Source organism: Macaca mulatta, chromosome 11, assembly GCF_049350105.2.
Source record: "Macaca mulatta isolate MMU2019108-1 chromosome 11, T2T-MMU8v2.0, whole genome shotgun sequence".
Lineage (NCBI taxonomy): Eukaryota > Metazoa > Chordata > Mammalia > Primates > Cercopithecidae > Macaca > Macaca mulatta.
The window spans coordinates 52409111-52426674 of NC_133416.1; the positions used below are offsets into that span (position 1 = coordinate 52409111).

The window sequence follows — 17564 nt, forward strand, 5'->3', positions numbered from 1 at the left end:
CTTACTGAGGACCCTTTATATGTGATGAATCACTTTTCTCTTTCTGCTGTCACCATTCTTTGCCATGTTTTCTTTGTCTTTGTCTTTAGACACTTTGAATATGATACTCCTCGGTTTAGATCTCTTTGAGTTTATTCTACATGGAATTTGTTGAGTTTGCTGGATGTGCAAAATAGTGTTTTCATTAAATGTGGGAAGTTTTCAGCCACTGATTATTATTTCTGTTTCTCTCCTTTTTTCTCTGGGACTTCTATAATGTATGTGTTGGTATATTTGATGGTGTCCCACTAATTTCTGAGACTGTGTTCCTTTGTCCTCTTTCCTTTTTTGTTCCATTTCTCAGACTGGATAATCTTAATAGACCTAGCTTTCAGTTTGCTGATTCTTCTGCTATTTCATATCTGCCGAGGAGCCCTTCTAATGAGTTTTTTATTTTAGTTATTGTACTTTGCTAATTGTTTTTTTTTTTTTTTTTTTTTTTGAGACGGAGTCTCACTCTGTCGCCCAGGCTGGAGTGCAGTGGCCGGATCTTAGCTCACTGCAAGCTCCGCCTCCCGGGTTCATGCCATTCTCCTGCCTCAGCCTCCTGAGTAGCTGGGACTACAGGCGCCCACCACCTTACCCGGCTAGTTTTTTGTATTTTTTTTTTAGTAGAGACGGGGTTTCACCGTGTTAGCCCGGATGGTCTCAATCTCCTGACCTCGTGATCCGCCCGTCTCAGCCTCCCGAAGTGCTGGGATTACAGGCTTGAGCCACTAATTGGTTATTTTTAGTAATTCCTATCTCTATTGATATTCTTTTTGTCATGCTTCCTTTAATTATTTAGGCAAGATTTCCTTTAGTTCTCCAAATACGTATAATTGCTAAATATAAAAAGTCTTCATGTAATAAATGCAATATCTGGGTGTCCTCAGGGACAGTTTTACCTACTGCTTTTTCCTGTGTTAGGACCATACTTTTCAGTTTCTTGGTGTGTCTTGTAATTTTACGTTGAGAACTGGGCATTTTAAGTATTATAATGTAGCAAATCTGGAAATCAGATATTTTCCCTCTTCAGAGTTTGTTGTTGCTTCTGTTTATTATTATCACTGCTACTGCTGCTTCCCTTTGTTTAGTTACTTTCCTGAACTACTTGTCTTTGTCATGTGTGACCATTGCAGTCTGTGTTCAATAAGATTTGTTGTTAGCTAATGATTGGATTAGCTAGTAATTGCATTAAATGCCTACTACCAGTAATTTTCGTTTCTCTGCCTTTGCCTCATGGCTCTGTGTGCATGTGTATTGAGGAATGTGTTTAATGCTCTAGCAGGTAGTTTTCAGTTCTTCCTTAGCTTTTCCTTCTTGCCAATGCAGAACCTCAAAGTCAGTCAGAGGTGAGGGATTAAGGTTTTCTCACGTCTTTCTTGGCCATGTGCACTATCCTACACATGTGCATGGCCTTCTGCAATCTCAGAAATATGTTAGAACTTTCTAGAGCCCGCTGTGCACATCTCATTTCCTAATTTTTCCTTTTGAAGTTCTTTCGTTGACCACTTGTTAACCTCTACTGGTATCACTGCCTCAGGCAGCTACAATGTGAAATAATTCTTGCCAATTGCTTTCAACAGACACTTTGGTGATAGTGCTGTTCACAATATGAGCTCTGAGTATGAGGTTTGAAAAGAATGACAAAACATTCATATACCCCAATAACAGAGAGCCAAATCATGAGTGAAATCCCATTCACAATTGCTTCAAAGAGAATAAAATACCTAGGAATCCAACTTACAAGGCATGTGAAGGACCTCTTCAAGGAGAACTACAAACCACTGCTCAATGAAATAAACGAGGACACAAACAAATGGAAGAGCGTTCCATGCTTATGGATAGGAATAATCAATATCGTGAAAATGGCCATACTGCCCAAGGTAATTTATAGATTCAATGCCATCCCCATTAAGCTACCAATGACTTTCTTCACAGAATTGGAAAAAACTGCTTTAAAGTTCATATGGAACCAAAAAAGAGCCTGCATTGCCAAAACAGTCCTAAGCCAAAAGAACAAAGCTGGAAGCATCACGCTACCTGACTTCAAACTATACTACAAGGCTACAGTAACCAAAACAGCATGGTACTGGTACCAAAACAGAGATATAGACCAATGGAACAGAACAGATCTTTGACAAACCTGACAAAAACAAGAAATGGGGAAAGGATTCCCTATTTAATAAATGGTGCTGGGAAAACTGGCTAGCCATAAGTAGAAAGCTGCAACTGGATCCCTTCCTTACACCTTATACAAAAATTAATTCAAGATGGATTAGAGACTTAAATGTTAGACCTAAAACCATAAAAACCCTAGAAGAAAACCTAGGCAATACCATTCAGTACATAGGCGTGGGCAAGGACTTTATGTCTAAAACACCAAAAGCAATGGCAACAAAAGCCGAAATTGACAAATGGGATCTAATTAAACTAAAGAGTTTCTGCACAGCAAAAGAAACTACCATCAGAGTGAACAGGCAACCTACAGAATGGGAGAAAATTTTTGCAATCTACTCATCTGACAAAGGGCTAATATCCAGAACCTACAAAGAACTCAAAAAAATTTACAAGAAAAAAATAACCCCATCAAAAAGTGGGCAAAGGATATGAACACACACTTCTCAAAAGAAGACATTTATGCAGCCAGCAGACACATGAAAAAATGCTCATCATCACTGGCCATCAGAGAAATGCAGATCAAAACCACCATGAGATATCATCTCACACCAGTTAGAATGGCAATCATTAAAAAGTCAGGAAACAACAGGTGCTGGAGAGGATGTGGAGAAATAGGAACACTTTTATACTGTTGGTGGGACTGTAAACTAGTTCAACCATTGTGGAAGACAGTGTGGCGATTCCTCAAGGATCTAGAACTGGAAATACCATTTGACCCAGCCATCCCACTACTGGGTATATACCCAAAGGATTATAAACCATGCTGCTATAAAGACACATGCACACGTATGTTTATTGCGGCACTATTCACAATAGCAAAGACTTGGAACCAACCCAAATGTCCATCAGCGACAGACTGGATTAAGAAAATGTGGCCCGTATACACCATGGAATACTATGCAGCCATAAAAAAGGATGAGTTCATGTCCTTTGTAGAACAGAAAACGAAACACCTCATGTTCTCACTCATAGGTGGGAACTGAACAGTGAGAACACTTGGACACAGGAAGGGGAACATCACATACCGGGGCCTGTTGTGGGGTCGGGGGAGCGGGGAGGGATAGCATTAGGAGAAATACCTAATGTCAATGACGAGTTAGTGGGAGCAGCACACCAACATGGCTCATGTATACATATGTAATAAACCTGTACGTTGTGCACATGTACCCCAGAACTTAAAGTATAATAAAAAAGAAAAAAAAAAGAATGAGAAATCCTGAGCATGGAGCTTCTCAGGGGAGCTGCTAGACAGGTCAGATAGTAAGACTTCTCTGAGGATGGGTTTTTTTGGGTAGCTTTAGACTACTTCTTCCCCCTTCAGTGGCTGCTAGGCTGCTGTTTTTCACAGTCTGTAGTTACAAGCCTGTTGGTTTTTAAGGCTACCATGAAGCTAGGGAGATGGGGATGGGAATCAGTCAGGTTAAAATGCCACAGGCCTCATCCTTATAGAGATTTAGCCAGTTTTCCTCAAATAAATGCTCCTCAGATGACATCAGCAGTTGGTTAATTTCCAGAGTTCAGCAAAGGCTGATTTTGACAATTTTTGCCTGTGTTCTCATTGCTTTTATGGAGGGAGAGGGTTTTCCAAGATCTTTACTCAGCTATTCTAGGAAAACTTCCCATTCCTATTTGTTTTTCCTTAGTTATTTGCAAGACCACCTAACTGCATAACCCCAGTCCTCGTCACATACAAGTCTAGCCTATCTGAATGGCTTCTCCTAGAGGGAGCAGCACGCATTGTTACTTGGGTTGTTTTTTTGTTTTTGTTTTTGTTTTGTTTTGTTTTTGTATTAATTTATAGGAGTTCTTTAAATACTCTGACAAATAATCGTTTGTCATTTTTATATCTGCAAAACTTTTACCAATTTGTGGCTTATATTTTTCTCCCTTTAATGTTAATTTTTTAATTACATTCTTTGAAAATATCTTGAATGTATCAATATTTTTCTTTGTGGTTTATGCTTTTTGGTTTCTTGTTTATGAGATTCTCCTTACTCTGAGGTTATCTAGATTTTTTTTTTTTCCTAGTAAGTTGGTACGTTGGCATTCTCATTTTCTACCTGGATTGATGTATATAAAATACCATTAGGGGTTCAATTTTATGTTTATTCATACGGACATCCTGTTGTACCAGACCCGTTTTATTGAAATGTCAGTTCTCACTTTACTAATTTGCTTGGCCAGCTCTGGTATATATCAGTTTTTATATAGGCAAGAGGTCTGTTTCTGACCTCTTTATTTTCTTCTGTTGGTCAGTTTTTCTTAACCTCTCCCATAATGCCTTTGTCTTCAGAAGTATTTTGACTGTTCTGAGTCTCTGCTCTTCCAGTGAATTTATAGCTTAAATGGGAGAGAACTAATATCTTTAAATATTGATTATTACAAATTACAAACATTGATTATTACAAATTACAAATTGATTATTACAAATTGATTATTCAAATTGTGAATATGATAGTGTAGGCCTTCTTTAATGCATTTCAGAAAAATTCTATTTTCTCCCTATAAATCTTAACATATTTTGAATTAGATTTATTCCTGAACACTTTATATTTTTTACACTATTAAAATGGTATTTTTAAAGAATTATTTCCTAATAATTACAGGTGTATGGGGACATAATTCCTTTTTGTGTCCCTGTATTTTGTATATTGATTTTGCATCCAGCAAATTTTACTCAACTTATTTTTGCTTTGTTTTCTGAGACAGAATCTCACTCTGTCACCCAGGCTGGAGTGCAGTGGCATGATCTCAGCTCACCTCCTGGGTTCAAGCCATTCTCCTGCCTCAGCCTCTCTAGTAGCTGGGATTACAGGCATGCACCACCATGCTGTGCTGATTTTTATATTTTTAGTAGAGACAGGGTTTCACCATGTTGGCCAGGCTGGTCTTGAACTCCTGACCTCAGGTGATCCACCCGCCTCAGCCTCCCAAAGTGCTGGGATTACAGGCATGAGCCACTGCACCCGGCCTTTACTCAACTTATTAATTCTAATAATTTATCTTTAGGGTCTATTGAGTCATCCATATAGATAGTCATGTAATCTGTTAGTAATAACAGTTCTCTTTCTTCCTGGCTTATCCTTGTGGCCTTATTTTACTTGACATACGATGCTGGCAGAGACCTCCAACTGAAAAGAAACAGTGATAGAAGAATCTTTTGCTTTATTCCTGATCTAAAGGAAATACTTTCAGCATTTTACCACTTACTATAATTTTTAATGAGTTTTATGTAACAAGCCTTTATCGGGTTAATGAAGTTCACTTCTGTTTCTAGTTTTACAAGACTGGTTTAGTTTTGTTTCTTATTGTGAATGGATATTGGATTTTACCATGCTCCCTTAAATTGATTAAATTTTTTAAAATTAAGTTTTATTTCTCTCTTTTTAGCAAAGAAGTTTGTCATCCTGATATTGGCGGCAAGATCATAATGTGTCCTCAGTGTGATAGGCTTTGTCCATTCTGGAAACTCAATATTACTTGCGAGTCCTCAAAGGTAATTTTGCTATTCCCAATATTTACACCTAATGAAAGATTTTTTTTTCTAATGATAATTTAGATAAAATTTAGATATTATATCTTTTTTCCTCTTGGGAATTCAGACAGATATTTTTCAACTAACCTTTCAAACATTTTGTACATTAATATACAATGCTTTATTCCTCTTTTACAAATAATAAAATTGTGATTTAAGACCTTAGATAAAATCTCATAGAGTGTCAGTGAGATAATGATGGAATCTAAACTATTTGAGTATTTCAAGTAATCAAAGCAGAAATCTCAAACCCATTTTATCTTATAAATACTTTTTAATAGATTTACTACAGGTTGAGTATTTGTTATCTGAAATGCTTGGGATCCAAAGTGTTTTGGATTTTGGAATATTTGCCTTAGACTTACTGGTTGAGCATCCCTAATCCAAAAATCCAAAATCTGAAATGCTGCCTTGAACATTTCCTTTGAACATTGTGTCAGTACTCAAAAAGCTTTGGATTTGGGATACTCAACCTTTATAAGTATTTTCCTTAATTCAAGTAAGTGGAAACCTGAAATCTGTACTTCTGTTTTCCCCCTTTCAACATATGCCAAAACTGCGCTTAGATTGTAAACACCCTGATGGTCAGACTTAGACTATAACTATGCATGAGAAAGGTTTTATATGTGATAAAAGGTATTTGTCTTAAAACATTGCCAGAAAACACATCTGGCTCTCCTTATACATGCAGATGGTCCTCAGGTTTAGGATGAGCATCAAGAGTGGAGGGAGCTTACTGAAAGCAGGCTGGAAATCTGGACAGAAGGAAAGATGGTCAGCTTACTTCAGAGCATTTTCCTTACAATTCTGACCTACGCTTTCCTCTGATGATCTTCTCTTTATCCCCTTGTTCTGCCATGAGAGTTTAGGAATCATTAGTGGCCCTAGAACATTGTGGCCTACTCCATGTAAGTCAGATTTTAGCAGAATGTATTACTGTTATACTGATGCCACTTTCTATATCATACTTTGCATAGTTTTTATACTTACCACTTTTAACATACACAACAACCCTGTGAGATAGGTGGAACAGGCATTATCTCCATTTTACAGTGTAAAATACTGGGGATGTGGGAGATCAAATAATCTACCCAAAGTCACCCACCTAGTAACTGCAGAGTCAGAAATTTATAACAAATCTGCATTTCTCATCATTACCATATTCTTTGCCAGCTGACATTGCAGGCACTTTACTCAGATCCAGCTCTATGTTTGAAAAATTGTTTCACTACTTAGTTAAGCTGATTGCAGGGTGTTGTCAACAGATGGATTTTTATACTTAATTTAGAAATTAAGCCCCCTCTTCCAAACCAACACAAACTCTAGACTATAAATATGTGTTGTAGATCACATAGAGTAAAAGACTTGAAGCTAGTAAGAAGGAAGCTGCTTCCAGTGATGCTGACTCATAGGCTAAAGGGCACTAGTTAACTGCATCCCGAAGTACTGGCTTTAAGGCAGATGCCAATGATAATACCAGAGGCAGATTGTCATCTACAAAGATGCAAGTGGAAGTTTCATTTTCCTTAAGAAGTTCTCTCCTTCACACTCCCCACACCCACCTCTTCTTCTTTCTTCTGCTCCAACTACCCATCCTTAAGCACATGACTTTCAAATATGCCCCGTGTGCATTTTTTTATTGTTTTGAAAAAAAGAAATGAATCTTTAATTCTATTCCAGTTTCCTCAAGGATCCCTTGAGTCTTGTCAGAATGATTTACAAAGGGAAGGAAACATAATACAAGTAAGAGGACGAAATGGAAAAAAAAAGAGTTTGAAAAAGAAAAAGAGCACTTTTTCTGGCTTCTCTGTTTGTGAATTGTTTTTTCCTTCATATATTTATGTATTTATATGTCTTTCTTTTGGAAAGAGAGTACTAATTTACAGATATGCTTACCTTTTAGCAAATTAAAAATAGAAATATAAAATCAGGACCAAAGAAATCAGGAAACAATTATGCAGATAATAAGGATTCATACTGTTTTTTTTTTATTATTATTAAATAAGATTCTTAGCTTTCTAGCTGGTAGGATAAAGGGGAAACATGGTAAGTTCTAATATTTTGTTCATAAAAACACATTTAGTTATAAAATTTTGACTTTGCTTCTTTCCAGGAAGAAAGCATAACAAATTGTCATTCTTCCCCCCAAGATTCTAATTGGTTTCTCTGCTTAAAATCATCATGCCTACATATGCAGCTCTTTCTTTTCTTTCCTGCTCTATGTGAGTAAAGCAGTATGCTGATTCAGACTGCTCTCAGCACAGCTGTCTTGCCCTCTCTGTGCCATCCTGCCTAGCAAGCTAAGCTAGGCTTCTTACCAAATAAGCTCCTTGCTTCCTTTGTCCCTTACTTCCTGCTTCCACATAGTTCATGGAAGACAGAGCAAAGAAGTCAGCTATCTTATTCTTTCTCAAGGGTCCAGGATTCTCACACATGTGGCAAAAATACTAACTTCATTCAGGCCTAATTCCCGCATAGGAGTGCTAGGCATGTCCCTCACCTTCAGCAAGGCAGCTGGAGTGATCTTGACATTGGCAGTACACTTCCTCTTTCGTAATGCTCCCATTTTTCCCTCTAGCACTGACAGAAGTGTTTCCATTGACGTTTTCTCAAAAGAGTAGAGCTAAGAATTCACAGATGGGATTTTCTTTTTGGAGTAGGTGAGCAGAAGTGTCAAGGCAAGTAGAGTGTTGTCAAATACTTAGAAGATTGCCTTGATTCCGAAAATGGAAGTAGCATTGGACAGAATCTTCAATAATAGCATTACAACATGCAGAACTGTTTTTTATGGGACCTTTCTTACAGTTTTACAATAAAGGATAAGGCATAGCATTAAAAATTAACTTGGAGAAGATGGTTCCATGAGAGTCAAAGGTAAAAGATTTGAAATACGTGGTCTGTGGAATACCTGGACTAGAGGAGTAAGTGGAAAGCATTGTTCCCCAGAGCAGGCATGCATTTATTCTGTCTTCCTTGAGGTTTTGTAGAAGAATAATTGGATGACAGACAATTAAGGATTATGCTTGCTTTTTCTCATCACAATCAGTGTGGATGATTGAGGGGGCCTTGAAAATCAGATGGATGAGAATGTAGCTGTTCTTTTATGAAAATAACAAAAGTAATGTTTTTACGTAGATGAAGTTTTATCCACTTTATTTGAGTATAAAGAGCAACCAAAAAAAATCACCTAAAACAAAGTAGACTTTCTACTTCAAAGCAGCTTTGAGTCTTCTTTAACATTTGAAAAGGCTTTTTTTTTTTTTTTTTTTTACCTATAGCTTCTTTTTCTACCCAGTCCCTGTCCTTTTATATGATCTGTCATAAAGTAAATATAATATGCTTGTCACTTTTTCCATTATCTTTATAGTATTTTTTTAGGAAATGTAAAATTGCTCATTAATGAAAAATTAGTAACTAATTAAAATATTTTCCAGGAACTCATAGAGGGAGATAGGCTACTTATATACTAGCAAAGAGATAAAACTTAGCAGAACTAGTGAATAAAGCCTTCTTTGGCCAGATATGTTATGATCATTCATGATCATTGTATTCACTGTAATGTTAGCAAAAGCACCTGTGCATCCTTTATTCCAGTAGAAGCATCTGTCAATGATGGTAGAAAAGCTATCATTGGGTTTAAGAAAACAGAGCTCTCCTGGAGGAGAGCCACCTCGAGATAAACCTCAGCTTTGTATGTCTCTTAACAGGAAAAACAGGAATTCTGAAACTTACCCTCTGACCAGGTTGGGATGATGATAAGATACAAATCATAAATCTAAAAGTTGCTTAGGGGTCATTGTATTCGTACAGCCATACTACTTCCTCAAATCCATTATGACAGCTCATAAGAGGCTGTTATTCAAGCCCAATAGAGGCTTTCAACTCAGTGGAATTCTAGGAACTATATCTATTTCCTTTTTGGGATATGCAAAGTTTCATTGGAAAAGACACTGGTTAATACAGCAAAGATTGTTTGCTTTTAAAAGAATCAAATTTCACTATAAGTATGTAGTAGATACATTGAATGAGTATGATCATAGATGATTGTTAAACTAGGCATCAACTTTGAAAAGAACTTAAAGACTGTAGAATAGACAAAGCATTTCATATTTACTGAATCTAATAAGTGGAGGATATGACTCATTTCTATGTCATTTATATTTTCCAGAAATTGTGCATCTTTGACAGTTTTGGAACCCTGGTCTTTGCAGTATTTATGGGAGTATGGGGTAAGTTATTTTTTTTTTCATGCACTCAATTTGATAGTATTATACAGTTTTATGTAGGCTATCAAAGTAACCCAATTTTAGGACCTTGTATTGCCCAGGCTTCAACTCCCCTAGAATTCCATTTATAACTGAGGACATTGTATCAGTTAGCTTTTACTATATTAAAATCTGCATGAAAATATATCAGCTTAAAACAACAAACCTTATTTCCCATGTTTATTATTTCTCATCATTCTCTGGGTCAGCTGAGAGGTTCTTTAGGCATGGGCTGGCTCAGCTGACTCTAGTAAGCTGGCAGCTCCACTGGGATAGACAATCTTGCAACTAGAAACCTCGTTTGGTCTGTGGGGCTCAGCTGGGAAGGTTTCTCTACTCTACATGGTGTCTCATCTTCAAATAGGCTAGCCCAGGATTCTTGGTGTCAGGGTTCCAAAGAGAAGAGAGTACAAGCTTCAGTGCATATGCATTTTTAAGCCTATTGTTGCACCAAGTTAGCTAATGTCCCATCAGCCAAAGTAAGTCGTATGGCCAAACCAGCATCAATGTGGAGCGGTGGGAGTACTACTCAGTGGCTTGGATGTAGGAGGCATGATTTGTTGGAAGCCATTATTGCAACAGCCCTCACAGTGTGATACAACCTAACTTTTATGGGAGTGGAGGTCAGGAGGAGGCAGCAACACAGTGATTATGGGTGAGCTTTCTTCCTCATACACTTCTGTGTGAGCAGATATTTAATGAGTATCTGCTACTTGTATAATAATAAGAAACTCTACTTACTAACTAGAACAGATATAATTCTACAGGATCTAATTCCCATATGGTAACTTTAACACTATATTATTTACTTTGGGATAGCATCATTAATACAATGAGGCAGTTATCATTTTCTTTAAATGCAAACTTTAAATGTTTAATTGATCTAAATGTTCTAACATAGAAGAAAAATATCCATTTTCAAAATTAGATGCATTTCCAATTTCATTGTGTAAGTATGAGAAACAGCAGAATTCAGGTTATAGGAAGGCGGAGGAAAAAACTGAACCAAGTTTCTTATTCTTTAAAGGACGACACATCAACGTATGTATCTCACAGAATCAGTTATTTACAGTGTCCTCAGCAGTATTTCTCTTTGGTAGTGATTGTACCTATGAAGAATTACCAAATGGGTCACAGAACGGACAATCCGATTATTTTGCTCACTTTTTAGAGACACTCGTTGCCACTCAACAGATAAAGTGCACTGTAAGGTGACCAGACGTCCCAATCAGTTACACTGGCATTTGGCCATTTAGCATGTTTTGGCTGGAGACCAAACTCTGGCTAATATTTGACACATAGAAGAATAAAGATTGAATTTATGTATTAAGATCCTCTGTGCTCCTGCACTGTAATACACCCCCTGCCTACCCTCCGCCCCTCCCCAGTAAGAGCTTTAGGTACTGAACACGTGGGTCAGCACTTTTAACTATTAACTGTACTCTCAGTGTTGAATCATAATGTATAACATACTAACACATCTACTGAACTGAACTCCATATACTAATGGATGCTGATAGCCCCAGTTAAAGAAGACATTTGAAATAAAACAAAAAAATGTTAACTTTGACACTAGAAAGACAAACCTCAAATTTCCTAGCTAACTTTCCCTTCTCTGATCATTAACTACACCATGGTTATAGAACTGACGTACACCTCAGCTGCTGATTTTATTTTATCTGATTTTAGAACGCAGAAAGTATTTCAGCACTGTCTGTAGCATCATATGTGTATCTTTAAGGATATATATGATAAACTTTTTAAGTGCTTTGTGTGGCTTTCCTTGTTACTTCTGCTTTGAGAACTACTGCTGTGAACCACTTTACAGAAATTCTGAAATTGCAGAACCAAACAGGCTATAGCCTCATATGAAGTTATTCATATCACCACCATTATGTTCCTGCAGCATCTCTTTTGTGCCCAGATGCATATGGCACTTAGAGTATTTTTCTGCTCCCTAGAAATTACAAAAGTTGAGAGTAGAAAACCTTTTGTAATCAATATAATATAAATCATATACTTACCTTAAAAATGTCCATCCTTTTAGGACAAGGCAGCCCACCTGTTCATACTGATTCATAGAGTCCTAAACACCAACCCATGGTTGAAGTTAAAAGTTCTAAACGCATCCTGCCCACTCCCTTCCTTGTTGCATCTTGCCTACTTATACCTGATTCTCCCTGGATCAGACTCTTGGCTGCATGACTGCAATGTTTAATTTTCACCTTTGAGGGGTGAGTTCTAAACTAGGCCTAGTTACTTCCAGAAAACCACCAGTCATCTGGCTCACTAAGGACCTGGGGAATCAGGAAGCCTAACTAGCTGCACTTGGGGATCAGAAAACAGCTGCTGTGACTGTTACTTTCAGACCTGTGCTGCTTCTGCTGGGTCCACACCAGCAAAATAATGCAGCTCCTGCTACCACCACCCTGACTCCATTCAGCCCAGTTTCTGACTTAAGTGACATGCAGATGCTTCTGACAGGCATTTTTAAAAATCAGATCTGGAACCCTAGCTGCAAGAGAGTTTCTAGCCTTTGAATTAGGAAGTTGGAATAAACGACTGGGTGTGGTGGCTCACGCCTGCAATCTCAGCACTTTGGGAAGCTGAGGCAGGTGGATCACTGAGGTCAGGAGTTTGAGACCAGCCTGGCCAACATGGTGAAACCCCGCCTCTACTAAAAATACAAAAATTAGACAGGTGTGATGGTGCACACCTGTAATCCCAGCTGGAGGCTGAGGCACGAGAATTTCTTGAATCCGGGAGACAGAAGTTACAGTGAGCCAAGATCACTACTGCACTGCAGCCTGGGCGACAGAGTGAGACTCCATCTAAAAGAAAAAAAGTTGCAATAAAAGCTGAGCGAGTTAATCTAACTCCTGTGCCTCTGTGGGTTATGAGGCCTAAATAGTTTCGAGGCCTGTTAAAACATCCTAGACCTTCAGCAGCAAACCCTTACAGCAACCAGAACATTTCCATCTACCAGAATGTGTCTTGTCCTTAGACAATGCAGGATATAACACCACTAACACTTTACTGCTCTGAAATCTTTTTGGGTATATGGACATCTTCTTCATCTGATGCATATTTTGTTTAGATATAATAATATCCCGATTAAGAGGAAGAGCTGTTACTGATCTCCAAGTTCCAGACAACCTTTCTCTTTTCTCATTATATATTGATGTAAGAGTTTTAACTGTGTCTAAGCAGCACCTCTGGTTTGCCAGAGAACAGAAGTGCAGTGCTCCCTGCTGGAGTTCTGTCAGATGTCTTATTGCAGGGGGAGAGAGCAAAAGATACAGAACAGAAATTTCTGTCTGTGATCATGCACGGTCACCCCAGGACCTGGTGCCCTCAATCTGGGACACACAGCATTGTGAGTCAGCACTGATGTGGCCCAGGAGTACTCCAAAACACTGGGTGACTATTAGGTTAGCAGTGCCTTCCATAGAACTGCAATACCCTGCAGAATCTGAGGCTGAGTGAAATAAGGAACTAAAACACTCTCCCATTGCTGCAACTCCCAGGGGTTTTCCTTCAAGGCTGAGGATTTGCTAACAGCTCATTATTTCTCACCAGGCTATGTCTTGCTTGCATTGCAATCCTATCACTTCCCAGGCAGAACTGCTTCCTATAGTTCAGAATTTGGTAAACAGAAGCATATGTTCAAGTTCAGGGAGGAGAGAAGAGGGCATCCACTGTTCTTCCCTTATAGCACCGACTAGAATTGCTTATGTTGCTCTTTGTGAGAAAAGTTAAGAATGTGTTCATGAATTATCTCCTAGTTGATATTGGATAGATGTGAGATAGATGCTAGATAGGTACTGAGTAAATGAGTGGCTATCACACTCCAGTTTTAAAGATGAAGAAGATGACACTCAGGGAGTGAGCTATCTAAAGATGACACTCAGGGGCCAATTATCTAAAGCCCCATAGACAGAAAGTGACAAGCATAGAATAAGAGTTCTGCCAATAATTTGGCTATTAGTCTTTAGATTGATGACAAAATACAGTGTATATTAATGAAGTTGCAGCAAGCTTTTAGAAAGATGCAGAAATTTGGTTTTTACTGATATAATTGCATTATTTTGTTTGATGCTGTGAAAAAAAAATGAGAATGGGTTAGAAACTGTCAGTTTAGTCTCATTGGTTCTACCTCATGTGACACAGGTGCAGACCCTTCTTTCTAGCACAGAAATAAGAAACCACCAGTCTTCCAGCCTAATTTTAACAGGCTTATAAGTACCAGTTTTTCATTTATGCCTGTAAGTGTCAAAGTGCAACAAGATTTTAATGTGCTTAGTCACAGCATCCTTAAAAAATGGTTCTGCTGGAAGAGTATGTTTGCAGTCTGTAAGGTAGAAGAGTACACATGATAATTCCTTCAGCTGTTGACCCTGCACCCCTCCCCACAGTCAGGGTGCTCAAGCTTGATCTCACCAGTAAACTGTCAATGCTTCATGGTATATTCTCCATCTGGGGTTATCCTGGCCTCTTGCTGGGTACAGGAATACCTCAGAGATACTGTGGGTTAGGTTCCAGACCACCACAAGAAGGTGAATATCACAGTAAAGGGAGCCACACAAATTTTTTGTTTCTCAGTGCATATCAAAGTTACGGTTTTACCATACTGTAGTCTAGTGAGTGTGCATAGCATTGTCAAAAAATGTACATACTTTAAAAATACTTTGTTACTAAAATGCTGACAATCATCTGAGCCTTTAGAGAATGTTCATCTTTTTGCTGGGGGAGGGTCTTGTCTCGGTGTTGATGGCTGCTCACTGATTAGCAGGGTGGTTGCTGAAGGTTTAGGTGGCTATGCCAATTTCTTAAAATAAGACAACAATAAAGTTTGCCACATTAGTGCACTCTTTTTTCACAAAAGAGTTATCTAGCATGTGATGCTGTATGGTAGTATTTTACCCATAGTAGAACTTCTTTGAAAATTGGAGTCAGTCCTCTCAAACCCTGCTGCAGCTTTATCAGCTAAGTTTGTATAATATTCTAAATCCTTTGTTGTCATTTCAGTAATGACAACATCTTCCCAGGAGTAGATTCCATCTCAGGAAACCACTTTCTTTGCAGATCCATAAAAAGCAACTTCTCATTCCTTCAAGTCTGATCATGAGACTACAGCAGTTCAGTCACATCTTCAGACTCCATTTCTAGTTCCTCTTGCTCTTTCTACCACATCTGCAATGACTTCCTCCACTGAACTTTTGAACTTCTCAAAGTCATCCATGAGGGTTAGAATCAACTTCTCCTAAACTCCTGTTAATGTTGACATCTTGACCTCCTCCCATGAATTATGAATGTTCTTAAATGGCATCTAGAATGGTGAATCTTTTCCAGAAGATTTCTGTTTATTTTGCCAATGTCTAGCCAAATAATTACTATCTATGGCAGCTGTAGCCTTACTAAATGTATTTCTTAAATAATAAAATATGAAAGTTGAAATGACTCCTTGATCTATGGGCTGCAGAATGGGTGCTGTGTTCATAGCCATGAAAACAATATTAATCTCTGTACATCTCCATCAGAGTTCTTGGGTGAGTGGATACATTGCCAATGAGCAGTAATTTTTTTAAAGGTAATTTTTTGTGAACGACGGGCTTGAAATAATTCAGCACACCATGTTATAAACAGATGTGCTATCATCTAGGCTCTATTGTTCCATTTAGAGTACAGGCAGAGTAGATTTCACATAATTCTTAGAGGCCCTAGGGTTTTTGGAATGATCTATGAGCATTGGCTTCAACATGAAGTCACCAACTGCATTAGCCCCTAACGAGAGAGTGAGCCTGTCCTTGGAAGTTCTGAAGCCAGGCATTGACTTCTCCGCTCTAGCTGTGAAAGTCCCAGATGACATCTTCTTCAGTGGGAGGCTATTTCATCTACCTTGAAAGTCTGTTGTGTAGCCACCTTCATCAAGGATCTTAGCTAGATCTTCTGGATAACTTGTTCTGCTTGCATGTTAGCACTTGCTACTTCACCTTGCACTTCTATGCTATGGAGATGATTTCTTTCCTTAAACCTCATGAGCCAACCTCTGCTAGCTTCAAACTTTTCTTCTGCAGCTTCCTCACCTCTCTCAGCCTTCACAGAATGGAAGAGAGTTCCGGCCTTGCTCTGAATTAGGCTGTGGTTGAAGGGAATATTGTGGCTGGTTTGGTCTTCTATCCAGATCATTAAAACTCTCTCCTTATCAGCAATAAGGTTGTTTCACTTTTTTATCATTTGTGTGTTCACTGGAGTAGCACTTTTCATATCCCTCAAGAACTTTTCCTTTGCACTCACAGCTTGGCAAACTGGCGCAAGAGGCCTAGCTTTCGATACGCCTTCCTCACTAAACTTAATAATTTCTAGTTTTTACTTAAAGTGAGAGATGTGTGAGTCTTGTTTCACTTGAACACCTTGAAGCCATTGTAGGGGTATTAATTGGCCTAATTTCACTGTGGCATCAGATGGAACTATTGTTGGGTTAGCAGTTAGATGCAACTATTGTTGCATCTCAAGGAATAGAGAGGCCAGAAGAGAGGCAGAGAGATGGGGGAGCAGCCAATCAGTGGAATAGTCAGAACACACACATTTGTTAATTTTGCTATCTTATATAGGTGCACTTCATGTTGCCCCAAAACAATTACAATAGTAACATCAAAGATCACTTATCACAGACCACTATAAAAGATACAGTAATCATGAAAAATTTGAAATGTGAGAATTACTAAACTGTGACACAAAGTGGGTACATGTTGTTGGAAAAATGGCATTGATACAGGCTCAATGTGGGGTTGCCACAAACCATCAATTCATAAGAAGATAAAAACACTATCCGTAAAGCATAATAAATCAAGGTACATCTGTGCAGGAGGTACTGAAGGCCCAAGTAGACTAGCGTAGCAGGAAATAAGGAGAGTGGATGGTTATGTGTAGAGGTGAGCAGTTGGAGTCAGCTGGGACCTCTGAGTGGATGATTCCCCAGGTCGGGGGGTCCTCCAGTTTCTAGCTGGTTTCCTTCAGTTTGTCCATTCAGTGCATTCATTCATTACATGCCTACTATGTCCCAGCGCTTCTGCTATGAAGAAAACTAAATCCCTGCACATGTGAAGGTGACATTCCAGTGGGTATGATAGACAGTAGACCTTGAAGCAGATACAGGTCGGGATGCATGAGTGCTATGTATTAATATTTTCAAGGGCAGAAGAAGGGTTGACATAGGGAATAAAGTGTGCTCTTTCTGAGAGAATGCACATGACCACTGGAATGATTTCAAAGTTACAGAAAGGGAGACAGAGTGGAGGGAGCTTCAGGGGTGGGGGCATATGCAATACTGGCAGTAGGATTCTTGGTAGATTAAAAAGTAGGGTCCTCTGTTGATTGAGGTGTATGGGAGTTTTATCAAGGAGATGCAGAACCTTGGGGGGCTTTAGTAAGTGGGTGGTGTATGTTATACTGCTTCATATGCAGCCTAAGGAGGGTTGGTTCATGGGTGGCTCATTCCTCCCAACAGGGTCTCTTTGGGGAGAATCTGCCACCTGAGACCAGCATGGCTCAGTTGGGCA

General features: G+C 38.6%; 1 protein-coding gene across 5 annotated transcripts in view; it reads left to right on the top strand.

The window, feature by feature from the left end:
• The window catches only part of ANO6 (anoctamin 6), a 215940-nt gene that overhangs the window by 151396 nt on the left and 46980 nt on the right, over positions 1 to 17564 (top strand). For all 5 annotated transcript variants that reach the window (XM_001092876.5, XM_002798540.4, XM_077953929.1 and 2 more), the window contains 2 exons: positions 5593 to 5698; positions 9906 to 9966. In XM_001092876.5, coding sequence (XP_001092876.2) covers positions 5593 to 5698; positions 9906 to 9966 — 167 coding nt within the window. The remainder of the gene's footprint in view (positions 1 to 5592; positions 5699 to 9905; positions 9967 to 17564) is intronic.